General features: G+C 43.3%; 1 protein-coding gene and 1 long non-coding RNA gene across 3 annotated transcripts in view; one reads left to right on the top strand and one right to left on the bottom strand.

The window, feature by feature from the left end:
- The window catches only part of sh3pxd2ab (SH3 and PX domains 2Ab), a 64,771-nt gene that overhangs the window by 1,604 nt on the left and 35,455 nt on the right, over positions 1-27,712 (top strand). For both annotated transcript variants that reach the window (XM_061836852.1, XM_061836853.1), the window contains exons 2-5: positions 2,440-2,520; positions 10,871-10,946; positions 14,883-14,959; positions 17,769-17,860. In XM_061836852.1, the coding sequence (XP_061692836.1) occupies positions 2,440-2,520; positions 10,871-10,946; positions 14,883-14,959; positions 17,769-17,860 (326 nt within the window). The remainder of the gene's footprint in view (positions 1-2,439; positions 2,521-10,870; positions 10,947-14,882; positions 14,960-17,768; positions 17,861-27,712) is intronic.
- LOC133509630 (uncharacterized) overlaps positions 14,883-27,712 on the bottom strand; it is a 31,234-nt gene continuing 18,404 nt past the window's right edge. The window contains exons 3-4 of the long non-coding RNA XR_009797405.1: positions 16,867-16,951; positions 14,883-16,771 (exon numbers count right to left, since the gene is read on the bottom strand). This is a non-coding gene — a long non-coding RNA (uncharacterized LOC133509630). The remainder of the gene's footprint in view (positions 16,772-16,866; positions 16,952-27,712) is intronic.

Genomic DNA, 27,712 nt, shown 5'->3' on the forward strand with positions numbered 1-27,712 from the left:
GCTTATCCGGTCGGAGGGAGGAAAGAAGCAACCCTTTGTCTTTTGTCCTTCCTCACTTTTTCGAGTGGAACTTCCTTCCAGGGACTGACAGGCAACTCATCCTTGTTTACAAAGTTTTGAGCCAGTGGCAAGTTCTGAATCCGTATTCTATACAGTGGAACCTCAAAAAAAAATCAAACACAATCGCTTTGGTAAGGGATTTTGTTTGTTTTGGGTTTGATGGTGACCGTCATAAAAGCTTACGACTTTTTAATCCAATAAAAAGTCAAGGGTGTCAAACACATTTTTTTTTAAATCGCGAGCCACATTGTACCATAATTTCCGGCCTATAAGCTGCGATTTTTTTCACACGCTTTCAACCCTGCGCCTTATGCGGCTAATTTGTGCATTTTTTCTAATGGCCGCAAGCGGGCACTTGAGCAAAAAAAGGTAAGAGTGAGACCGGTGGAAAATATGTGCCGAGGAAGTGGCTTTTATCTGCCCTGTTAGCAATGCGCTAGCGCTGTGCTAGCGCGTTGCTGCTGTGTTACTGCCGTGTCTCAGTGATTTTTACCGGTATGTTTTTTTTTTCTAAAAACAGGCTCTGTTAGTGCTGTGCTAACGTGTTGCTACTGTGTAGCTGCCGCGTCTGTTTTTTTTTTTTTTTTTTTTAAATCGGTAATTTTTTTTTCCCACCAGCCCTGTTTGTTGCTACCGTCTTGTTGCTATCTTAAGCTAAGCTAAGGCATAAAAACTCTTTCTGTGTAACGTCTTTCTTTGTAAATATCTCGTGTTTCAATCTGGGCACTTGCGGCTTTTACACGGGTGCAGCTTATCTACGTACCAAATGGTATTTCCTTTACAAATGTACTTGGCGAGGCTTATAATCAGGTGCGCTGCGTAGGCCGGAAATTACAGTACTTACGGTTTCTCTCAGAAGGCCATTAAACCATATAAATATTTCCACATCTCCTCATGTTATTACATTGACGCAACAAAATGATGCATAACTAGTTTTGAAATCACAATACAAGGATAATAGTAAGTTCAGCTATTGTTCTAGTTACTGTAAAGAGGAGCTTGGTCAGCAAAAAGTGCTTGAGATTTTAGCAAAAAAAATCACAGAAGTTGCACCTGATTTGCTTTTGCGGGTCACAAAAAATGATGTGGCGGGCTGGATTTGTCCCGCAGGCCTTGAGTTTGACACATAATGGTAAAAATACAATATATTTTCTGTTTAATATCAACTTAAATTTGTCATACATTCACCTTAAAAATAAACAGATTACAGATGATTTGATTTTTAAAATGTCGGAAGTACACATGTGGTGAAGCCCTGGCGTGACTTCCCGTAACAACCCAGGCCAAAATTTGCTTGACAAACAAATTTTGAGCTATACCACTTCGACATGCTACCTTGTTGCTGTAGTAATTTCCTATTTAGACTGGGCTTTGATGGCATCTTGTTGCATATACAAATATTTTTTTTGCGAATACCTGTGTATAGGTTCCACAGATAAAAAAAAATGAATTATTGTCCAGTATCACGGCATTCTTATGTACAATAGCAACAGTATCATTGGTAACAAGTATTCGACTGTTTTTTTTACAGGAAAGATGCAGCAAGTTACTTTGTCATCCGGGGCTTCTTTTTTTTTTGATGACATTTTACAACATTAAAAACACATCCACACATGCTGAGTACTGCATATAATCAGCGAACCGCCGGAGAGCCGGTTCCTCCTGACTGCACGGCCTGCGTAACAAACTCAAACGAAGGCTGACTTTCAAAGCCATCCTCGCAGATTGTGGCCATATGCGCCAACGCCGCGTGCCTAAACCCTCGGCGCGCCCCCACGTGCTCGGATTGAAATGCATTAGGTTCGGCCATCTGTTTCCGAAAACCTCGAAGCTACTCAAAAGCGTCTTTTGGCCGTTAATTGTTCATGCAAATAGAGAATGTGGTATGGGGGGGGGTGGACGTCTGGCAAGTGTGTTTTGTCCCAGAACGTGACTGATGTCTCCTACCCAAATGGGATTCCCAGTGCTGCTTCTGGATGTGTAAACATTTCGCTGCTGTCAGCGGACTGATGCATTTGGAGCATGTTTTTGTGTGTGAGTCCACCCCTCCCTCAGTATTTGAGTTTTTGATCCACAAGAGCCACGCTCATGCATCTTAATCATAACCAATGATTCACAGGCACGCCACATTACCTGAAATCCATTGACCCCGGCATAAACCCCCAACGGCTTTCCAATGTGTCAGTGAAGCGGACCGACTTTAATGAGTTGACTTGACCTTTGTCGAACTCTTCAAGTTAATACGGGAGGGAATGCGTTTTTTTTTTTTTTTTTTGGGGGGGGGTGCATCACTTGAGTAAACACAGCTCAAGCGGTGCCGCCGCGGTGTCCCTGACAAAGGGGCTTAATGCCTGTCTTGTTTGCGCTTCTCTCCCTCAGGTGTACCTTATCAACGTGACCTACTCGGACTCCACCTCTCACGTCATCTACAGGAGGTACAGCAAATTCTTTGACCTGCAGGTATGTCACGGAAGCGACACCCAAATAAGTCATTTTCAGAAGTGATAAGGCCCGAGGATTATTTATGTCGCCAACTTTGCCATTAAACCCAGTGGTTGTCTTCTGTTTGACATTCAGATCATTAATTTGCGTCCAGATGACGGACGGACTCAGGACTAATGGAGTCTCCGCGTTGCAAATAATTGTATGGACAGAATCCAGTCGACAGCTGTATCGCATTCGTTAGCGTAAAAAGGGAGGGGAGGGAGGAACGAAGCATGTCAGATGGAATGTAGGCGGCGAGGTGGGGGCTTACAGGTCGATGGGGGATAAAGAGCATGACAAAAACAATGCTAAGATCGCAAAAAGCTTGCGGTACGATTCGGTTCATTTTGATCCAGTACAGTTCAAATCAGGTAAATCCTAATCAGACCGGCATTGACCTACGTTGCTGGTTTACAGTGTCTGTAAACGAGAAACAATGCTTTGAATCCCCCTCTGCTTCTAATCCGGAGTTGTTTTGTCTCCCCATTCAATCCCTTCATCGTAACGTGGAAAAAAAAAAAGTGGCCGCTTTGCTTTCGAACAATCTAGCGGTACCGAGGGACGCCACTGACTCCCGAACGAATGGGGATTGAAAAATTGTGTCGGATTTGCAATGGAAACAAAATAAAATGCGTACTCTAGCGAGCTGAAGTGAAGGGTACCGCTCGGAGGATTAAGGAAGGCTGAAGCAGTCCAAACAAACACTTGAGTCATGTTTCCAGTGAAGAATGGACCTTTCCGATGGTGACCTTAAGCTCCGCCCCCTTAGCCATGTCCCACAAGCTTTCAAAATGGCGATTGAACGGAACATGTTTGAAGTCCATTCTCTATCGCGTATTCCAGATAATATCGGGGTATGTTTTTTGCCAAATGCGTCAGTCTTGTCCAAGTGAGTTCCACAGAGAGGTCTCGACTATTTCACAACAAGGATATGTACACGGAATTAAGGTTTTGGACGGAGCAGGACGCAAAGTCAGAGTTTCAGCGAAACGTTGACGATCGATGCAAAAAAAGTTTGACGCCTTGCAAACTTCATATTGAAGTCCAACAGGATAAAATAGTGGAATTGTACTGTGCATGTAAAGCAGGGTGAGTACTTTTTACTTGTAAAGATCACGAGTAATGACGTGACATGGCGCATTTACGAATCACTAACCCGACTCTTCGGCATAAAACATGACAGACTTCATTCAGTAGTTCAGTGATACGCTAACAAAGTGAAAGTTGTTCTCCTGCAATGTATAAAGCACTGATAATAATTCAATCAAACTCAGAGAAGATACTTCTCCCTCACTTACCTTCGAACATACAACGTTGTGTTTGTTGATATTGTTCACATTTAGTTGTATATGTGCTCTTCCGCGAGCCTTAATCCACCGTAGAGACTTCGTCAAATGAATCAACCGGGCCCCTGTAAGCTAGCAGGATATCTTCCATCAGTATTGGATAATCCCCAAGCGCATCTGAGGACCATTTCCTTCGTAACATTAACTTTTCCAGGCGCACGCTACTGACAACCAGCATTGCTTGTGGGTCAATACGGCGAGAGGGGCGTGTCAAGCCAGGGGTTAAGACAATGCGGCTATCTGATTGGCTATTATTTTACAGGTGATTGGGAGGTCGGAAAGGTCCATTGCCACCCCGCCGGGCGCCTCTCCAAAGACAAAACCTCCCTGTCTGCAAAATTGCCGAACACACACAGCGAATCTCGCGCTTGCCTGGAAATCTCCCACGTCGGCCGATCGTGTAGTACCGACCTCTTTGGTAGGCTTAGGGAGTACATCAGAGGAAAGCCTTTGTTCTGCGGTCACATGTTAATATCCAGGAAATGTGTCTGTATGTTTGATGGAAACAAGAGTTTCTCTCACATTTCTGTCAACACTCTTTAATATATTCATAGCTGGCTGCTGCAGAGGTGTTTTTTTATGACTAGGGTTATCTATGAGGCTCAGCACTCTGCAGCTGTTTATGCAAAGTGGGTGGGAAAGCGCATTTTGATAACAATATTTTGATAGATTGCCGAGCAGGTGCACCTTAGTAAACTGGATAACTAATTGAGTGAGGATTAGTAAACTAAAACCAAAGAGAAAGGGGATGTGGATGGGAATAACAAATTCCTCCGAAAACTGATACTGGAATCCTGTCAGAGAGAGGCCGTGCCAGTATTTTGAATCGATCGTGTTGCAATCCATCCGCAGATGTATCCGAATATTTCCCTTCCCTTAAACCAGAAACTGAGCTTCTTTTGTTTTTGCATTGGCTCACCGACACCTACGGTCCAAAACCCGGACGCCTTCTCGGTTTTCGGAGCACGATTGCTTGTTTTTATGCTCGCTAGAATCTTGACGGAGGCAAAAATAACGAGCCACTTGACGCCCAGGTCTGACAAATTCTGTTCGTGATGTCATCGGACAACTATCAATTCAGTGTAAGACAAAGAAAGGTCACGGAGTGGACAATTATCAGCGGGGTCGTGTTGTAGATATGCTCTTAATACCTGTCAAAACAAGACAGGAAGACGAAGAATTTGTCAATTTGTGTTGTTAATGTTTTTAAACCTCTCCACCAGTGCACTTAGCGTAGCTCCGAACAGCCCCTCAGGGTAACAATCATCATATATTATCCGCCTCTTTGCTTTTGTTTTCTTCCTTGCTCCTGAACTTACATGTGGTTTGTCCTCCCTAATACATACGTGGACTTAACCACATTAAACATGTCAGAATAGTGCTGAGGACAGGTTTATCTCCCCCCCCCCCCGTGCGCCCCCCAAACCACTGTTTTAGTGAAGCGGGCAGTGCGTCAAGCAGAGTTTACCCTCAGAGAGAACCAGAAGGGAGTTTTCAGCCTCCACACCCTGCAGCCTCAGTGGATTGAGCGCTTGGGTTTTTTGCTGCATTCCACAGGAGGATTTGGGAGTGTGCGACCTGGTTTGCCTTTGCCTTTTGGACCCAAGCCTCCCTAAAGTCCGCTAGCCGCCATTATTCGCGGATTGGGGAATCAGATCGTAATCGGTCTTACCCTGTCTCCATTCTATGGGATTTAATGCAAAACAGACCGCGTGGTAAGAGTGCGATTAAAAAAAAAAAACATGTTTGACGATGGAATTGTTAACGCAGCCTCTGACGCTGCACACGTTGTGAGGTTATATCGCTCGATATATGGAAATGAAGTGTAATGATGTCCAAGAAAGAAGAGGTCAGTGCACTCTAATCTCTCTGTAGTAAACAAGTGTCTAGTAGATGTCAAAACAAAAAGTCAGAGTCAGATTCCGAGTCGGAGTGCCTGCCCACATCAACATTCCTCCAAACTCCTCCTGCCTGAGATTCCTCTCCAAAAAAAGTTTCATTGTCTCGGGTTCCATGTGGTGTTTCTTATTTGCCTGTTTTGGCCTAACCATCCCAGTGAGGTCAATTAAGTAAATTGCTTGAAGAGATTCTGCAGAGTTCTGAAGACCGTTTTCAAAGAGATCCTTGCTGGTTTTTCCTTTTGACATCGCAGCACGCTCTCACTTGACTCGTGTCGATTTTATAGGCAGTGTGCTGTCAATGGGGTACTGTCTTGTTTGTATAAAAATCAAAATAGCCCTCGGACATTCTTTCAACACATTTCAAATTATGAAAACAAAAGTATTCTTGCTCGCCTGTTTTCACTCTCCTGCTGTCAAGAAATGGGAGACTATCAGGTAGTCAGTTTGTCAATTACAAGTTCGTCAAACTAACACAAAACAGAATGAGAATAAAAATAAAGAGAAAAGAGAGGACGATGAAACATTGTATCTTTAAGTAGCAACATTTTTAACAAAAACATCTAATTTTGTCGAATGAAAGTCCTCGAGCTCAGTGATTTCCAACGTTTATAGAACCAAGGCACATATTTTACAATTTAAAAATACCACGGCACACCAACAAAAGTAAATCTCACCAAAAATGGATCGATTAACTCCTGTATGTACTTCTTGCCATCTAATAAAAGAGGATTTTTTTTTTGTTCTGTCTGTCATTGTGCCTCACTAGCATAAATGGATGAATAAAGATACATTATTGCTTGGAATAAATGTTTTTTTTTTTTTTTAGCAATGACATAAAATTGGATAACTTCCCACGGCACACCTGAAGAGCGCTCACGGCATACTAATGTACCCCGGCACACTGTTTGGGAATCACCGCTCTAGCTCAATGCTAATACAGTGAAAAAAAATAAGTATTTGAACACCCTGCTATATTGCAAGTTCTCCAACTTAGAAATCATGGAGGGTCTGAAATTTTTATCATGGGTGCAAGTCCACTGTGAGAGATAATCTAAAAAGAAAAATCCTGAAATCACAATGTATGATTATTTTTTAATTATTTCTTTGTGTGATACAGCTGAAAATAAATATTTGAACACCTGAGAAGACCAATGTTAATATTTGGTACAGTAGCCTTTGTTTGCAATTACAGAGGTCAAACCTTTCCTGTAGTTGTTCACCAGGTTTTCACACACTGCAGGAGGGATTCTGGCCCAATCCTCCACACAGATCTTCTCTAGATTAGACAGGTTTCTGGGCTGTCGCTGAGAAACACAGAGTTTCAGATCCCTCCAAAGATTTTCTATTGGGTTTAGGTCTGGAGACTGAATAGGCCACGCCAGAACCTTGTTATGCTTCTTATGGACCCACTCCTTGGTTTTCCTGGCTGTGAGCTTCGGGTCATTGTCATGTTGAAAGACCCAGCCCACGACCCATCTTCAATGCTCTGACTGAGGGAAAGAGGTTGTTCCCCAAAATCTCATCCTCTCTTTAATACACTGGAGTCGTCCTGTCCCATGTGCAGAAAAACACCCCCAAAGCATGACGCTACCACCCCCACGCTTCACAGTAGGGATGGTGTTATTGCGATGGAACTCACCATTTGTCTTCCTCCAAACACGGTTAGTGGAATTATAACCAAAAAGTTCTATTTTGGTGTCATCTGACCACAAAACATGACTCCTCTGTATCATCCAAATGGTCATTGGCAAACGTAAGACGGGCCTTGACATGTGCTGGTTTAAGCTGGGTAACCTTCCGTGCCACGCATGATTTCAAACCATGACATTCTTAGTGTATTACCAACAGTCACCTTGGAAATGGTGGTCCCGGCTCTTTTCAGGTCATTGACCAAGTCCTGTCGTGTAGTCCTTGGCTGATTCCTCACCTTTCTAAGGGTCATTGAGACCCCACGAGGTGATATCTTGCACGGGGCTCCACTCCGATTTTAGATTGACCGTCATGTTTCGCTTCTTCCATTTTCTACTGATTGCTCCAACAGTGGACCTTTTTCCACCAAGCTGCTCGGCAACTTCTCCGTCGCCCTTTCCAGCTGTGTGGAGTTGTACAATTTTGTCTCTGGTGTCTTTGGACGGCTCTTTGGTCTTGGCCAGGTTACAAGTTTGAGTCTTACTGATTGTACGGGGTGGACAGGTTGTCTTTATGCAGCTAACGACCTCACACAGTTGCATCTGATGCAGGATAATACATGGACTGGAGGTGGACTTTTAAAGGCGGACTAACAGGTCTTTGAGGGTCAGAATTCTAGCTGATAGACAGGTGTTCAAATACTTACTTGCAGCTGTATCACACAAATAAATCGTTCAAAAAATCATACATTGTGATTTCTGGATTTTTCCTTCTAGATGATCTCTCTCACAGTGGACATGCACCTACGATAAAAATTTCAGACCCCTCCATGATTAATAAGTGGGAGAACTTGAAATATAGCAGGCTGTTCAAATACTTATTTTCTTCACTGTATGTAATGCTGAACCCCTTCGATGGGTCAAATGAAAATTTGCATCGACGCTACGGTAGTCATAAACTTTCAAACAACTGCTAGTTAAAGGTACGGCGCAGCAACACATACTTACACGTACACATACACTCGTGTCCCATGGGACGATGTCATCATCGCCTCGGATGTCTCTGAAAGGTGTCGCATGAAAACTCCCATCGTAGAAGGACTGGAGTGGAAAGGCTTCTGGAAGAGCTCCAAATAATGTTTGTTAAAGAGAATTACACACAGTGTATCGAAAACAACCACATAACTTAATGTCTGCTAGCTTAAGCCTTGCACATAATGGTAAATGCCACAGATGGGGAAAATGAATACCACGAGGCAGTGTTATAATGCTTTAAGTAATGGTTATTTCAACATAAAGGTGGAGCAACACATGTAGACAGACTAACAATACTCACAGGAAAATATACTTTATCCTCTGTGACAATGATTACTGCAGCTTATTGAGTGACTTACAACAGTTATGAAACTTCATTTTTTGGCATGATTGAATTATACTGCAGCAATGAATTAATCATGATCCACAGTTGAATTCTATTTAATTATGGTATTTTCTTAAGTACATTATCATAGACCGCTATGATCCTCCTTAATAAAAAATCTTTTTTGGGGGGGTTGAGGGGCTTCAGCGCATTAAGTGATTAAATGAAATAGCATTTCCATTCACTTTACTTGGGAAAGAGGATTTGATACATTCATGAGAGTATCGCAAAAAGAAGAATATTTTGTCATCATAAAAATATGAAACAAACAAACCACACAAGTAAAAACCGAACCTCCTTGGCAGAGGTCGCCATTTCGCGGACGTAATATCCCAAAGTGTAAAACGAAACGGTGCGGTACGAAAACATGTTTTGGATTCACCCGCGTGGACTTTCGAATGGATTTTTTCCCACTTAAACAAGGACGTTTTTTTTTTCCTCCCGACTCAGCATTTCACTCTGCACTTTTAAACACAATGACAATAGTCACCGTCTACAAAGGAAACCGCATCTCCTAACCTCTCCTATTTGTGCAGAGGATAAAAAAAACTCGTGGAGGTTTTACAAAGGCAGCAGATCGGGGGCGCGGAAAACCAAAACCACGCCGTACCGCGGGGATTTTACCGACAACTCCTGGAAGTCCCGACTTTTTCTGTTTGTTCACCTGGTTACTTTTTTCACATTACTCTCCTTCCGACTGAATGTTCTTGACGCTCACCTCACCCGAACAAAGCACATCTGGAACACGGCAAAGCAGTAATGTGTCTACGTTTAAATATTGTATCACGTGCATTTATTTTAAAGAGGAAACCAGCAATGTGTTTTGTTGTACAAGTGCGGTGTCTGGATGGCGAGACTTTTATGCCGGCCTCTCCGGTCTTTATCTGATGTTTGAGAGGATATTTTCCCCGGTTAAAAGTGTGTGTGATTGAAGCTCGTCTCCTCCCCCAGAGATCAAAGTAGTTCCTACGAGTGATGGATGACACGGTAGCTCTTTACACGCTCGCGATCGAATCCGCGTACCATACATGAGCTCTCCTGAAAAGAATAAAAAAGAATAACTGACGTTTTTCTTGTCTAAATCAGATAAATAACTGGAGGAGACAAAACCTTCTCACAACAAAACCGAGACAATTGTTTTTGGCAATAAAGAAAAGAGAATTGCTGTTAGTAAACACCTGGACTCTCTATCTTTAAAAACCAAAGACCAAGTCCGAAACCTTGGCGTTCTGATTGATTTCGACCTGACTTTCAACAATCACATCAAGACAATCGCAAAAACTGCCTTCTACCATCTGAAGAACATATCGAGAGTGAAGTCTTGGATGTGTCAAGCAGACCAGGAAAAGCTCATCCATGCTTATCTCAAGTGGACTTGACTATTGTAACGGTCTTCTGATTGGAGTCCCAAAAAAGCAGCTCATTCAGAATGCTGCAGCTCGTGTTCTGACCAAAACAAAGCCAATCCTAAAGTCCTTGCACTTGCTTCCAGTCAGTTTTCGAATATATTTTAAAGTTCTGGCTACTGGTCTATAAATCACTAAACGATTTAGGTCCTGAATACATGAAATAAATGCTTACGGGATACAAACCCAGTCGGGCTCGGAGATCGACTGACTCAGGTCAAATAGTGGAGCGCAGAGCCCAAAGCAAACATGGTGAAGCAGCATTTAGCTATTATGATGCACACAAGTGGAATAAGTTGCCAACAGAGGTGAGGTCAGCCCCAAGTGGGAATGTTTTTAAATCCAGGTTTTTCCTCATGCTTTTTAAAATATATCCACTTTTTGATCATATTACTTGCACTGTATGCAGTTTTAATTGTCTTTTTTTAAAAAACATTTTCTTTGTCATTTTTATTGTTTTCATGCCATTTTAAATGTTTTATCTCTTTGTTTTCAAACGCCTTTAATTATGTAAAGCACATTGAGTTACCTTGTGTATGAAATGCGCTATACAAATACATTTGCTTTGCTTTCTCTTATCGACTGAAATTGTGATTTTTTTTTTTGTTTGTCTTGACTTTTGCAGATGCGGATTCTTGACAAATTTCCCATCGAAGGAGGGCAAAAGGACCCCAAAAAGAGGATAATTCCTTTTTTGCCAGGTGAGGAATGACCACAAATGACACTAAGTTCAGCAGAGGTCGTTAATGCGCGGACTGTGTTCTGGTTCTGGCCCAGACACTTTTCAGTTCAGACCCAGAACTCTTATTAGATTATTTTGACCAATCAGTGCAATTTTTGTGGAATTTACAGTATAGTAACCCCCAACATTTTTTGCAGTTCACTATTTACAAATTCAGCTGTTAATTTTTTTGTTTTCCTGTGGAAGTTTTCCCTAGCTATTAGATGAAATAAAAAAAAAATCAGTCATCAAGTTTTTCTGCGTTACTGCTGTGTCTCAGTGATTTTTACCAGTATGTTTTTTTTTTAACCCGGCCCTGTTAGCGCTGCACTAGCTTGTTGCTGCTGCATTACTGCCGTGTCTCAGTGATTTTTACCAGTATGTTTTTTTAAACCGGCACTGTTAGCGCTGCACTAGCCTGTTGGTGCTGCATTACTGCCGTGTCTCAGTGATTTTTACCAGTATGTTTTTTTGTAAACCGGCACTGTTAGCGCTGCACTAGCTTGTTGCTGCTGCATTACTGCCGTGTCTCAGGGATTTTTACCAGTATGTTTTTTTGTAAACCGGCACTGTTAGCGCTGCACTAGCTTGTTGCTGCTGCATTACTGCCGTGTCTCAGTGATTTTTACCAGTATGTTTTTTTTAAACCGGCACTGTTAGCACTGCACTAGCTTGTTGCTGCTGCATTACTGCCGTATCTCAGTGATTTTTACCAATATGTTTTTTTTAAACCGCCACTGTTAGCGCTGCAGTAGCTTGTTGCTGCTGCATTACTGCCGTGTCTCAGTGATTTTTACCAGTATGTTTTTTTAAACCGGCACTGTTAGCGCTGCACTAGCCTGTTGGTGCTGCATTACTGCCGTGTCTCAGGGATTTTTACCAGTATGTTTTTTTGTAAACCGGCACTGTTAGCGCTGCACTAGCTTGTTGCTGCTGCATTACTGCCGTGTCTCAGTGATTTTTACCAGTATGTTTTTTTTAAACCGGCACTGTTAGCACTGCACTAGCTTGTTGCTGCTGCATTACTGCCGTATCTCAGTGATTTTTACCAATATGTTTTTCTTAAACCGCCACTGTTAGCGCTGCACTAGCTTGTTGCTCCTGCATTACTGCCGTGTCTCAGTGATTTTTACCAGTATGTTTTTTTAAACCGGCACTGTTAGCGCTGCACTAGCCTGTTGGTGCTGCATTACTGCCGTGTCTCAGTGATTTTTACCAGTATGTTTTTTTGTAAACCGGCACTGTTAGCGCTGCACTAGCTTGTTGCTGCTGCATTACTGCCGTGTCTCAGGGATTTTTACCAGTATGTTTTTTTGTAAACCGGCACTGTTAGCGCTGCACTAGCTTGTTGCTGCTGCATTACTGCCGTGTCTCAGTGATTTTTACCAGTATGTTTTTTTTAAACCGGCACTGTTAGCACTGCACTAGCTTGTTGCTGCTGCATACTGCCGTATCTCAGTGATTTTTACCAATATGTTTTTCTTAAACCGCCACTGTTAGCGCTGCACTAGCTTGTTGCTCCTGCATTACTGCCGTGTCTCAGTGATTTTTACCAGTATGTTTTTTTAAACCGGCACTGTTAGCGCTGCACTAGCTGTTGGTGCTGCATTACTGCCGTGTCTCAGTGATTTTTACCAGTATGTTTTTTTGTAAACCGGCACTGTTAGCGCTGCACTAGCTTGTTGCTGCTGCATTACTGCCGTGTCTCAGGGATTTTTACCAGTATGTTTTTTTGTAAACCGGCACTGTTAGCGCTGCACTAGCTTGTTGCTGCTGCTGCATTACTGCCGTGTCTCAGTGATTTTTACCAGTATGTTTTTTTTAAACCGGCACTGTTAGCACTGCACTAGCTTGTTGCTGCTGCATTACTGCCGTATCTCAGTGATTTTTACCAATATGTTTTTTTAAACCGCCACTGTTAGCGCTGCACTAGCTTGTTGCTCCTGCATTACTGCCGTGTCTCAGTGATTTTTACCAGTATGTTTTTTTAAACCGGCACTGTTAGCGCTGCACTAGCCTGTTGGTGCTGCATTACTGCCGTGTCTCAGTGATTTTTACCAGTATGTTTTTTTGTAAACCGGCACTGTTAGCGCTGCACTAGCTTGTTGCTGCTGCATTACTGCCGTGTCTCAGTGATTTTTACCAGTATTTTTTTTTTAAACCGGCACTGTTAGCGCTGCACTAGCTTGTTGCTGCTGCATTACTGCCGTGTCTCAGTGATTTTTACCAGTATGTTTTTTTTTAACCGGCACTGTTAGCACTGCACTAGCTTGTTGCTGCTGCATTACTGCCGTATCTCAGTGATTTTTACCAATATGTTTTTTTAAACCGCCACTGTTAGCGCTGCACTAGCTTGTTGCTCCTGCATTACTGCCGTGTCTCAGTGATTTTTACCAGTATGTTTTTTTAAACCGGCACTGTTAGCGCTGCACTAGCCTGTTGGTGCTGCATTACTGCCGTGTCTCAGTGATTTTTACCAGTATGTTTTTTTGTAAACCGGCACTGTTAGCGCTGCACTAGCTTGTTGCTGCTGCATTACTGCCGTGTCTCAGTGATTTTTACCAGTATGTTTTTTTTAAACCGGCACTGTTAGCACTGCACTAGCTTGTTGCTGCTGCATTACTGCCGTGTCTCAGTGATTTTTACCAGTATGTTTTTTTTAAACCGGCACTGTTAGCGCTGCACTAGCCTGTTGCTGCTGCATTACTGCCGTGTCTCAGTGATTTTTACCAGTATGTTTTTTGTAAACCGGCACTGTTAGCGCTGCACTAGCCTGTTGCTGCTGCGTTACTGCCGTGTCTCAGTGATTTTTACCAGCCCAGTTCATGCTACCCGTGTTGTTGCTACGTTAAGCTAAGCTAAGGTATTAAAACTTTGAAAATTCTTCCTGTGTATTTTGTTTGTTCTTTGTAAATATCTCGTGTGTCAACGTGGGTTTCAATGTGAGCACTTGCGGCTTATACACAGGTGCGGCTTATGTATGCACAGAATGGTATTTCCTTTACAAATGTGCTGGGTGAGGCTTATAATCAGGTACGCTCTGTAGGCCGGAAATTACGGTATGTTAGCATTCGTCTCCCATGGAATTGATCTGAGTAGCTGAGATTTAACGCCTGATATCTTCTACTCGAATCCAAAGTGAAGCAAGGCTACCATCGCCAAGGATCACGCGTGAGGGGAGTGAGGACCAATTTCCAAGGATGCGAGTTCATTTGTTCCGGTTGTTATTTCCTTGTGAAATGACCAAAATTTGATTGATTTAACTTTAATTAGTATGGAACTCCCTTTATATAAATCAAAAGAAGGATGTAGTGTACAACCTATGTTTTGTATAATTATTGTACACTGGCAGAGTCACTCACGTTGCATTGTTCTGCTTTTACGATCACCCCCCCCCCTCCCCCGCCTAGACCCCCGGGGCAACGTGCTTTCGGCCATGCGGGCAGGAGGTTCGCAGGGAGAAATTGGTCCTAATCTGATCAATTTATTTGGAGTCAATGCATCGGGGAGCCGTGAAGAGATCCTTTGTAAGACAAGCTGGACTGCTCGAGTCTGGCTGGTCCTATTTTGAGCACTCTTGTCAGCGTAGCGTCGGTTTAACTGCCGGTACTCCAAAAACACACAACAGATAACATGGATTGCTTTACAAATTTAATCCGAAAGTTTGTAAAAACTTCAAAGCATTCTACATTGAATCTGTACATCTTTGTGGTTCGGGATTCTTAATTTAGCCTCTTCGCTGATTGATTTTTTTTTTTTTTTGGGGGGGGGGGCAATCTATCCGTGATTGATCGAACTGATCCTTTACCTACTGGTTGTTTTTGTTAAATCACCAAAAAACACCAATTGCACCTTTTATAAGATAGAATTTATTTTTATAATCTTACAAAACGGACTTTCTTGTGTTTGTGTCCAGGTAAAGTCCTGTTTCGCCGAAGTCACATCCGAGATGTAGCAGTCAAAAGGCTGAAGCACTTGGACAACTACTGCAAAGTAAGACCGAGATTGCGCGCGTCATCCTCAGAGCTATAATTGTATAATTATAACACACATCCATAAATGTCATTTTATGGCCCGTGTATGCAATAAAGTTTTATGTTCTAGGTCAAACAATGACTGACTCTTTAGTGTTTGTGTAGGTCAGGGGAACAGGGACAAGTTATCTCTTTGAGGGGCTCATTCGCGGCGCAGAAGTGCACCAACTTTTTTTTTTCCAAGGCAGCCTTTGGCCATTTATCTCGCCGTCCCAGGCCTGGACAGGAAAGCGCGCGCTCTATCTGCACCGCTCATTTCCTGTGGCCAGCGTAAATAGGCAGCATTTAACGGAAGCCGGGGAAGCGGGGGGGGGACGACGACGCTCGTTCGGAAACAGAATACACGAAGAGAGCGCGGATGACTCAACGGAGTCAACGCAACGAGCGGTTAGGTGACGTTCTCTACATTGTGAAGTCGGTGGGGAGGAGGAAGTGCTGGGCAGGTGTGGTGCCAAGCGTGTCACTACCTTTCATTAAGAAATCTTCAGCGGCCACGTGACTTACGTCACCGCGCGGTCTGGTTCGAGTTACGGTACTGGCTTTATGGAGATGACTGCGTTTGCGTCCGGTAGAAGGAGGTGACATATTTGATTGATCCAAAGAACTGTCCCACTGGCAGTTATGCTTCTTCCAAGGTGGGCCTGAACTGCTTTACGGAGCGAATAACAAAAATACACAACTGACATCACCCAAAAAGGTTTATAATTGCCTGTAGGTGCAACAAGATGACAGGAAAGCACTCCTTTTGTCTCAATCAAGGCCCTCAACTCACTTCAACATAGTTCATTGGTAGGTACCAAGACGGCACAAGATGGTAGTTAACTACTTTTGTGTGAATGAAGGTCCTCAGTTCTCTTCAACATCGATCCTTCGTAACCAAGGTGGCAGCAAAGCGCTATTTTTGTCTGAATGAAGGTCCTCAACTGCTTTCAACGTAGTTCCTTGGTTACAACATGGCAGAAAAGCGCTACTTTTGTCTGAATGGAGTGCCTGTACTCACTTCAAGATAGTTCATTAGTAGCTACCAAGATGGTAGTAAAGCACTACTTTTGTCTGAATGAAGGTCCTCAATTCTCTTCAATATCGATCCTTCGTACCAAGATTGCAGCAAAGCGCTATTTTTGTCTGAATGAAGGTCCTCAACTGCTTTCAACGTAGTTCCTTGGTTACAACATGGCAGAAAAGCGCTACTTTTGCCTGAATGGAGTGCCTGTACTCACTTCAACATGGTTCATTAGTAGCTACAAGATGGCACAAGATGGTAGTAAAGCAGTACTTTTGTCTGAATGAAGGTCCTCAGTTCTCTTCAATATCGATCCTTCGTACCAAGATGGTAGCAAAGTGCTATTTTTGTCTGAATGTAGGTCCTCAACTGTTTTGAACATAGTTCTTTGGTTCCAACATGGCAGAAAAGCACTACTTTTGTCTGAACGAAGGTCCTCAATTCCCTTCAACATCGAACCTTTGTACCAAGATGGGAGGAAAGCACTATTTTTGTCTGAATTAAGGTCCTCAACTGCTTTCAACATAGTTCCTGGGTTCCAACATGGCAGAAAAGCACTACTTTTGTTTGATTGAAGCGCCTGTACTCACTTCAACGTAGTATCCTGGGATCAATATGTCAAAAGATGGTTGCCAAAGCCACGGTGGCTCAGCTGTAAAGTGTTGGCCTCACCATTCTGAGGACCCAGGTTCAATCCTGGCCCCACCTGTGTGGAGTTTGCATGTTCTCTCCGTGGCTGCATGGGCTTTATCCGGGCACTCCGGTTTCCTCCCACATCCCCAAAAACATGCAACATTAATCAGACACTCTAAATTGCCCCTAGGTGTGATTTTAAGTGCCACTGTAGTCTGTCTCCATGTTACCTGCGATTGGCTGGCATCCAGTCCAGGGTGTACCAACGCCTCCTGCTGGATGACGGCTGGGACAGGCTCCAGCGCTCCCGCGACCCTTGTCAGGATAAGCGGCAAAGAAAATGAATGGACGGATGGTGCCAAAGTATTGTAAATTCCCGATATGTAACTGTCAAAAAGTGTCATTGAATTAACGGCTTGACACTTTAATCCGCATCTGCAACCAAATTTCGTGATTTCACGATTCGCCCAGGAAGTTACATTGTTCTTACTTAATGTACTCAGAAAAGGCAGTCAGAGTAACTTTTTGTGCTTGTCAGAGGCAATGGAATCTGGCAAAAGTATCTAAAATACATTAAAATGCTGGGATTTTCCCATGACATCATAGTTTCTTAGGACTAGATCCATTTGTATGTGAAAATATAATATTGTATAATATGATCATCAATAGTCAACAGATTTCCCCTTCGTGAGCATTTTATTCAATGACAGCCCGTTGTTGTTTTTTTCTTCCCTCCAGTCATTGTTTTTTTTTCCCAATGTCAACTTCCTGTTTTACTCAGTCATTTAACGGGAGTGTTCTAGCCCAGTAAGAGTCCTCCTCTAATGAAATTTGCTGCACGTCGCAGACTTGCCCTTCCCAAGATGCCCTTTTAAATATGGTTTCTATAAGGCTTTGTTTATGGCCGCAGAGCAGCTGGCCGAGAGGGCCGATTGTTATTCTATATCGTCCCCGCGGGCTTGACTCAAGGCTACGGAACCGTCTTCCTTCCCCTCCACACCCTCCACCTGGTCTTCTCATCTGACTGACAAACTATTACTCACTGCTCTGCAAACCTACTTCAGAATAGGTGCGACCTTTTCTTGTTCAATACGTGCCAAACAGAAGCTTACTCCCTCCCTCCATCCCGCAGGCTCTGATGAAGCTCCCCACCCACATTTCCCAAAGCGAGGAGGTTCTGAAGTTCTTTGAGACCAAGTCAGAGGACCTCAACCCTCCCACTGAGTGAGTAACTATTACTCTGTAGCGCTCCACGTCCTGACTCATGAGCTCTCGTCGCGTATGCGTGGTGGATCTAGATGAGTGAGACGGCCTTTGATGAAATACAGCATCTGGCGGGGTGTTGGGGGGGGGGGGGACATCTGATCCCAGAACAAATGCAATTAGGCTCGGCGGTGTCATGGAAATGTGGCAAAGTTCACGTCTTGGCGCGGTGTCATCCTCTTTTATTTTTTGTGTCATTTTCACTTTATAGTCACGGCGTTGAATCAGTGCTAGATCCGATTTGTTTAAATCGTGGCTTCCCGTGGCCCAGGATTTTAGCGCCGCACGGAGTTCCGTCGCGCAAACCTGTGATTGAAGGGTTTTGAAATTGCGGATAGATGGCGCAACACGGTGGCAAAGCACTGAAAACTAGCTAGTCTAGCCTCCACTACTCTTTCCCATAACTTCATTGTGTGGCTCATCATCTTTATTCCTCTATAGTTTCTTTCTTAAAAATGGGGAAAAAACCTCCACTTGTATGTCATCAGGACCAACTGTCTTTCCATTTTTCATTCTGTTCAGTGCCTTACTAACTTCTCCCTTACTAATCATTGCCACTTCCTGGTCATTCACGCTTGCCTCTTATACTCTACCTTCTTTCCCATTTTCTACATTCATCGACTTCTCAAAGTACTCTTTCCATCTAACTGAAAACAGAGAGCATTAGAAAGTATTAAACCTTAAATCTATTCAGCAGTTAACACAGACAAACCAAATTTGCCCCAGGCTCATCGATAGTATTAGCTAGTAAAATAGCTTAAACCACATGCTGGCAAAAACTGACGTGACATCGTAGGTCATAGGTGTCAAACTCAAGGCCCCGGGGGCCAGATCTGGCCCGCCGCACCATTTTATGTGGCCCGCGAAGCCAAATCTACAGCGTCAATTTCCATGATTCTTGTAAATCGGGATCAAAATTTCAAATTGTCGTGCATCGTAAATGGTAGTAAAGTTGAGCTATTACAAGCATTTTTGTGTTACCGAACATGAATAGTTGAATAAAAACATTATCCCTGATTTCCAATTCAAAAATGATTTCATAAATTGCTGATGTAAATACGATGAGACGATTCAATATTTTTGTCTCACATTCGTAACGGCCCTGTGAGGGAAAATAGAACTTTAATGTGGCCCCCGAGAAAAATGAGTTTGACACCCCTGTCGTAGGTGGTCAAGTAAATATGCGTACTAGCACGTACTTTCTGCTCCGTGTCGAAGTCCGATTTTAACAAATCACCATTACGTTTGTTTGATGGTCTGGTTTTCGTGTGTTGATGAATGTCACAGTGGCCTTTGCTTCTTTTTTGATGTTTCCGTGTGACGCCCTGAGAGGGAAACGTTTAGACCCGCGCAGTTCAAGTGTTATTCTTATCCTTTAAATTATGCGTATTTAACCCATGTTTTAGGGAGTTCACAGGCGTGAATTTAAACTTCTCAGACCATGAATGTTGATGCTACGGTCCCGTGGCCCACTCAAGGGGGAAAAAAAAAACTCTTGAGTCATCGTTCTACGTCCACCAGGCTCGCAGTTTCATTCAAGTTAATCCCACTTCAAAGTAAAAACCAAGAGACCGTCCAGCGCAGTCTCAATATGGCGAGCGTGGGGGGTCAGGGGGGGTGTCTCGGAAGTCAAGCCATCCAAAATGCTGACTGACTTCACCGCTGAGGAGAAAAGTCAAAAGAACAATTTTACGAGGCCCAACGTTTGCTCAATAAACAACATTTATGATATTCGTTCTGCTCGCATGAGGCAATCGGGTTTCCGTGCGACGTAATCAACGCCAGCTGGTCGGTATCACGAGAGCGAAACAATATTTTGTATTTATTGACGATATTGTGGCGTAAAGGTGATACTCTGAAAACTCATCGTCTACTGACATCAAGTGGCAAGCAGACGTCCCGATGAAAAATAGAATGGATGCTGTGTTGTATAGCTGCCAACAGAGGGAGCCAAATAGCCAGTCTGAATGTCGTATGGAGCGTCTGCAAATTCTGGTTGCATAGAAATACTACCAGTACAACAACTACTACCATGACTACCAGTAAATAGTAATAATAACAATAATAATACTATTTGTATCATACTGATGTATGCATAAACATTTTTTTTTATCATCATCAGCCGTAAACCATTATTAACAGGCCCTCAAAACGGCATTGTTCTTTGCGCAGGCTTCGAACTCGCAGTCGTGCGATTCGCCATTGTTGCTATTAATACTCACTCGATATTATGCTTGCTTCTGGCAAGCATAATTTCCTGGCCAACCTGTTGGATGACTGCATTGCTTTGCATTTAATGACTGCTATTAAATTACACTCCATCAGTCCCCACGGAGATAAATCCCCCCCCCCAACCTCTGCATTTAAGATTTCCGAATAATTTTAGGAACCATGTGCACATCCATCCAGACACTCCGGGACTCAGTCCAGCTCTGATGGAAGTATGCATAATTCGGCTAAACACACGCATATACTGTATCTCCATTTCAAACGGGTTAGCGGCGCTAATAATCCGCTCGTCACAGTTGGGAGTTTTCAATGAGTTTCGGCGTGTTATGTGGGGGGGTGGGGGTGGGGGCGCCGCTTGACTGTACTCTACATCTGGACCTGCAGCACGAGCGTATGAGACCCCAGCGTGGATTCTATGTACTCAGCGTGCAAATCCGAGAAGATGAAGACCACCGCCGACTGAGTGAAGCGGTCTTTAAATATTAGCGGGTTCATCAGCTGCGCTTCTCGTGTCGGCTTAAATCGTCCCGAGCGTGCTGTGTCGGATTTGCTGTTTGATTGATGAAAGTCCATTTCCTGTTACCTGCAGGTATCCTAATCAGGGCTAGGTGTATTTCCTGTAATTTTTCTTTTCTTCCTGGGGAGCGACCACACTAATCATGCATCCATCTATCCCCCTGAATTCTCCATACAGGGTCACGGGATTTTATCTTTAAAGGTAGAGCATATCTTCGAACTGCGATATTGAAATGTCGCCTCACCAACTCCCCGCTGGCGCCCCCTCGGATCTCTTTCCAAAGAAACCCCCACAGCTCACTACTTCCGTACTAAACACGAAATGTTACCAGTTTTACGTTGTATTTCTGGCGGGGAATGTACAATCAAGGCGGCACGGTGTATCAGCTGCTAAAGTGTTGGCCTCACAGTTCTGAGGACCCGGGTTCGATCCTGGCCCCCCGACTGTGTGGAGTTTGCATGTTCCCCAAGGTATGTAGCCCCTGTACAAAAGAATGACATTTTCAAATAAAGTAGTTCTGTTTATCACAGGGGTTATGTTCCAGAAAACCTCCGCAATGAATGAAATCTGTGAAGTAGCGGCCAGTAGATATATATATATATATATATATATATTATATATATATATATATATAGTGTTTTTAATGTATATTTTAAAGCTTCAGGCAACACGGTGAATGAGCTGGTAAAGTGTTGGCCTCACAGTTCTGAGGACCCGGGTTTAATCCCAGCCATCCCTGTGTGGAGTTTGCATGTTCTCCCCGTGCCTACGTGGGTTTTCTCCGGGCACTCCGGTTTCCTCCCACATCCCAAAAACATACAACATTAATTGGACACTTCAAATTGCCCCTCGGTGTGATTGTGAGTGCGGCTGTTTGTCTGCATGTGCCCTGTGATTGGATGGCAACCAGTTCATGGTGTACCCCGCCTCCTGCCCGTCATGTTTACACACAAAATTTATGAACTAGTTTTGGAATCAGAAATCAACGGTAATGACTTTTTTCAACTATTGTTGTTTGGCGACACAAAAAATGCTCGTGATATCTCAACGTTATCATTTATGATATGACAATTTGAAATTTTCGTACAGATTTTAACAAAAATCATGGAAAGTTGATACACATGATTTGCCTCCGTGGGCCACATAAAATCACGCAGGGGGACAGATCTGGCCCCCGCGTCTTGAGTTTGACCCCTGTGTTGTAGTGTATTGAATTTAATATTAGCTTTGCAAATCATCGTATGCTGTTTTTATTTACCCATTATAAATCCTCCCAACTTTTTTTTTTTAAATTGGGGCTTGTATATACAATTTAAGGACAAACTTAGTTTGATTATGTCATTACTGCATATTTGACAAAGTACTGCACTAAAGCGTTTTATTTTTCCAATTGAAAATACATTTTTATTACATTTTTGGGGGGATGCTGGAACGGATTTATGGAATATGTATTTATTTCAATTGGGGAAAGACGTTACGAGCGTGTCACGGAACCAATTAAACCCGTCTCTCGAGGCACCACTGCACCTTATAGTACCAGATTTTGCCGATGGAACGCGCCAGTAAATGCAAGTACTGTCGGTATTTTTTTATGGACTGAGGGGACTGAGATTGGCAATAGACGCAACTTTGCAGCGCTGCTGTCTTTTGTTTTTGTTTGTGCATTTGTCTGGGGGCTTTTAAACAATCAACTCGCCCTACGATAATGACTTCCCGCTCTGTGATGTCGAGAGCTGCTGGTTCCTCCCGTTGTTAATCCCGGGTCAACCTCGGTGTCTGCGTAATGTATACACGCAGCGCAGCGGTATTATTCCACACATTCCATTTCTAATAGGCCCACCAAATGTGACGCACAGAGCGAGATTACTTTTCCCAATTCTAGTGCCGGATGATTTGATAATGGATGTGGGTACTGAGTACTGTACATATTCAGCCACTAGTACGGTATTTTCTTCGCTGCTTTTCCTCACAAGGGTCGTGGGAGTGCTGGAGCCCATCCCAGCAGCCAATGGGCAGGAGGCTGGGTTCGCCCTGAACTGGTTGCCAGCCAATCGCAGGGCACATGGAGACAAACAGCCGCACTCACAATCACACCGAAGGACAATTTAGAGGGTTCAATTCATGTTGCATGTTTGTGGGGTGTGAGGTGTGAGTGCCCAGAGAAAAGCCACGCAGCCATCGGGGAGAAAATGCCAACTCCGCACAGGCAGAGCCGGGATTGAACCCGGGTCCTCAGAACTGTGAGGCCAACACTTTCCAGATGATCCACCGTGCCGGCCATAGTAGGTCTAAGTGATCACCCAAAAGGAGGCAGCTGTATATTCGTTATTATTGCAAACCATGGTAAGATTATGTAATTTCAACATTTGAGAACAATGCATATTAAAAAAAAAAATGTCTGTCGCAGAGGTATATGGAGGTTAAATGTGGCCGCAATCGCTTCCGTGTACATTCCATTTTTTTTTCCAATCATAGTTAATGAATGCGAGTTTGTGTAAAACCAGCGGTCGTTTATTGAAATATTGGTATTGGTATTAAACACATTAAATAAAGGGCAGCAAGGTGGCTCAGGTGGTAAAGTCTTGGCTTCAGAGTTCTGATGTCCCCGGTTCAATCCTGGACCGACGGTGTGGAGTTTGCATGTTCTCCCCGTGCCTGCGTGGGTTTCCTCCGGGCACTCTGGTTTCCTCCCATATCCCAAAAACATGCAACATTAATTGGACACTCTAAATTGCCCCTAGGTGTGATTGTGAGTGGGGTTGTTTGGCTGGCAACCAGTTGAGGGTGTACCCCGCCTCCTGCCCTTTGACAGCTGGGATAGGCTCCAGCACTCCCCGCTACCTTTGTGAGGATAAGCGGTGAAGAAAATGGATGGATACTAGCTGAAAAGATCGATGGATTCCAGCAAAGGTTAACGTGTGACCGAACACGCTTCCGCGTTCACGATCCGTCAACCCGTCACTATGTGGCATTTATTTTTGATTGAAAACATCCAACAATGAAGTATTTTTACGCGTCCAGACTTTTATACGCTTTCAAACTTTTCTGTGTAAATCTCGACGACTTACTCACCAGATACTCTACGTGTGTATAACCAGTTGTCCAAGACAAGCAAAAGCGAATTAACTTTCCAATTTCTTATCGGCGAAAACGTCAACTTAAATACGGCTCCTCTATCCCGAGTTAATCTATTTTTTCCACGCATCTACGTTTATTTTCACCTCCTAAATATATCTAACGGTATCGGCCAATACTCTGGGCGTCGTGCTATAAGGCATATTTAGATTTAGCATTGAACAATGCTTTTGTTTACGTCATGTGATTTTTATGACGTAGGTGCACGAGCTCGATACCTACTTACCGACTCAGCTAGCTACCTCTCTCTCCATATGGCAGTGAGGAAAGCTGTGTTTAATGTCAAAAAATAAAATAAAAATCATCTTCAACATTTGAATGACTTTCAGCTGTAAACTCACACGCCAGAAAAAAAAAAAAAAAAAAAAAACGATAAACCCGACACAATATAATAACAACCCTCCCACCTTGAGGATGACGATTTGACAACAGACTTAACAAGTCGCAAAACAACTGTTGACGGTCTGATTCCAAACAACCTCAACCCGAGAGTAATCAACAGCCCTTCGAGATCAAACTTTTTTTTTTTTTTTAAATATGCGTAATCTCCAACGCGGCTAATAATTTGGCGCACTCGCGAGATTCAAAGTGTCGATTGCAACAACGTGCGCCGAGCCAGCGTTTGCATTCTTGGTCCTCCTCTCGGGGGAAGAATATCCTCCCCGCTCCGTGCCGGAGATCACATGCTCGCCGCACAGGTCATCTACTCGATGTCCGTCATTTCGTGTATACCCCTCTCGCGCGTCATTTCCACTTCTCGTCTTCCCGACGAGCCAATGGAAACATTTTCATGTCACGAGCTAATTCGATATTTCGCCGTGGCCCTGCTCTAATATTAAAGAACGTCTTTTTAACGAAGCAGGACTGGGCCGTTATCTAATGCTCGTCATTTGGAATCTCTCCGCGGGGATTAGTTCATGTGTCCAGAATCAGAGTGGGAGTTGGCCAACAGTGACTTTATCTTAACTAACACATGAATCCAGTTCGTATTTGGATGTTATTCAAGCGAGAAGTGGTGCTCGGCTTCAACCCGCATCATTTTTTCTTTCTCTCCCCCCCCCCGACCCCCCCACTTGTCCTCAATGTGGAACGTTCCTTATTTTTTGTATTGAAAGCTAACCCTTACGTATTGTAGAGTTCAGGTCCAATTTGACAGCAATACAAGTGATCCTTAATTTATTTCTTTTACCTTGAAATCACGTGACTTTTCCTAAAGTGACCCAAAATGCGCAATGAAAATACATCTTGACCTCACAGTTCACTTTTTGGAGCTTCACTGGATGGCTGATTTTATTTTTTTCTTAAATCGTAATACAGTAAACACAACCGCATTTTTTGACCACCTATCACCCTCACGCTATGTCTGAACAACGAGTGATTAACTTTTAGCCGCTTAACAGCCAGTAAAGTGACTTTCACCTCACTCAACAGGCAAGACACGCCTTTTAAAGGCACACGTGCATTCGGTGTCACGGATACTACAGTGGAGAACGTGAGGATGGCCAACTCAAGTGGACAAAAATAACACTTGCACCTCACATGCATATATTTTAGTGTTATTGATGATGCATGAAGCTTTAAAATCCATCCGTCCATTTTCTTTGTCGCTTATCCTCACGAGGGTCACGAGGAGGGCTGGAACATATCCCAGCTATCGACGGGCAGGAGGCGGGACACACCTTGAACTGGTTGCCAACCAATCGCAGGGCACATGGAGACAAACAGCCACACTCACAATCACAATCACACCTAGGGGCAATTTAGAGTGTTTTTGGGATGTGGGAGGAAACCGGAGTGCCCGGAGAAAAACCCACGCAGGCACGGGGACAACATGCAAACTCCGCACAAGCGGGGCCGGGATCGAACCCGGGTCTTCAGAACTGTGAGGCCAGCTGAGCCACCGTAACGCCTGAAGCTTTAAAATATACACTAAAAACACTATATATACTGGTCGCTACTTCACAGATTTCATTCATTGCGGAGATTTTCAGGAACATAACCCCCATGATAAACAAAGGACTACTTATTTGAAAATGTCATTATTTTGTACAGGGGCTACATAGCTTGTATATTGTAGTCTTGATTAAGGATTAATCATCCATTTATTAATTTCAGACAAGCTATTAAAAGATTTAGAAACGATGTATCGCTCAGAATTTGATTCTTGGCCAAGGTCAAATCCGTCCTAGACCATATGATGCGTGCATAAGCTGTACGTAAGGGTTAAGCAAATATTTCCTTTCTGGAAAACCAGCAGAAATGAAACGGTTGAACGTTGGTCTAAGCATGCAAACGTTGGAGAGGCTCTCTCCAAAAATGCCCTCATATCCATAACTGGCCACCGCGTCGGTGCCGCTGGCGAGCGCCAAGTGTCAGCTCGCATTAGCGTCAGCGCGCCGCGTCTCTGCACGGCGCAAGGCTAACCTGTGGCACTTGATCAAAACATACAAGTGTACTTAATGAAGTCACCCGGCGATCGCCTTACTAGCCTCGGGCTTTGAGTAACAAAGGCAGCCGATAGTGAGAGTGAAGCCCCTTTTATTGCTGGGGGATACGCTCCAGACCCACCCGGAATGAAAATCCACGCTATAGATACAACCTTGCACAAAAAAAAAAAAAAAAGGACATTTTTGTGTTAAATAAATAAAGTCAAAACCTGCTTGCTTTTTAGTCACTTCCAGTTGAGGTTTACGTTATAATTGACAAATTAAAAAAAATAAACTAACCACAGAATTTCATCTAACGAAAGGCTGCTACCCCAATGCAAAACACCATAGACGGGCTAATGGAAATGAGCATATATGCTACTTATATATGTTCAAGCAACACATAAAACACAGCATATAACGCTACTCACAGGCATATAATATCTCTTTTTATTTCCGCGTGCTACTTATTACTGTGCTTCCTGGCATGGTCTTGCACAAAAAATAGGCAACTTTAAATTTGGAAATGCCTGTATAATGTAAAAACCCATTGGAAAAAAAATACTTGATTAATATCCATGATATAGTCCTGGTGCAACTTAATTTTACGCAATTGTTTTTTAAATAAATTATTTGTCAACTTTTGTACGACCAGTAATGTGTTGTACTAAAATATATTAGTTAGTTGGAGGAATTGAGCTGAATGAGAAAAGAAAACAAAACTGTGTAAATGTAGAATTTTTGTGGAAAGATAATTGGAGTGGACATGGGGTCGGGGGGTATTTAATACACAGAAACAGTTTTGGCCAAATACAGTAAATTCAAACTCCCCAGATATTGTACCATTTGGAAAAATATACTTGAATAGTCTCAGAAAAACATCAGATGTGAGTTTTATAGGCAACTACAAATGTTAGCTGTTAGCGCTAGCCTCTCGTTAAATAAAAGCTAGCAGCCACCTGGCAGGCTTCTCCTCAAATGGAGTTTAACAGCTAATATGTCCTGAGTGGTCAACTTTCCTTCACATAGGACATCCATCCATCCATTTTCTTTTGCCGCTTATCCTCACACGGGGAGTGCTGGAGCCTATCCCAGCTGTCAACAGGCAGGAGGCAGGTTGCCAGCCAATCACAGGACACATCGACACAAACAGCCGCACTCACAATCACACCTCGGGGCAATTTAACGTCTCTGATTAATTTCGCATGTTTTTGGGACATGGGAGTTGTACCGGAGTGCCCGGAGAAAACCCACGGAGGCACGGGGAGAACATGCAAACTCCACACAGGCGGGTCTGGGATTGGACCCAGGACCTCAGAACAGTGAGCCCAACGTTTTACCTGCTGATCCCCCGTGCCGCCTACACAGTACAATAATCCCATTTTTTGTATTCATCTGTCTCATTACTTTTACAACTTGTTTCATTAAGTTAGTTGAATTAATTATCTGTTTTTTAAAAATTCATTCTTAAGTTAAGAGTAAGCATTTCTACTCCAGCCTAATGAC

Source organism: Syngnathoides biaculeatus, chromosome 12 (genome assembly GCF_019802595.1).
Source record: "Syngnathoides biaculeatus isolate LvHL_M chromosome 12, ASM1980259v1, whole genome shotgun sequence".
Lineage (NCBI taxonomy): Eukaryota > Metazoa > Chordata > Actinopteri > Syngnathiformes > Syngnathidae > Syngnathoides > Syngnathoides biaculeatus.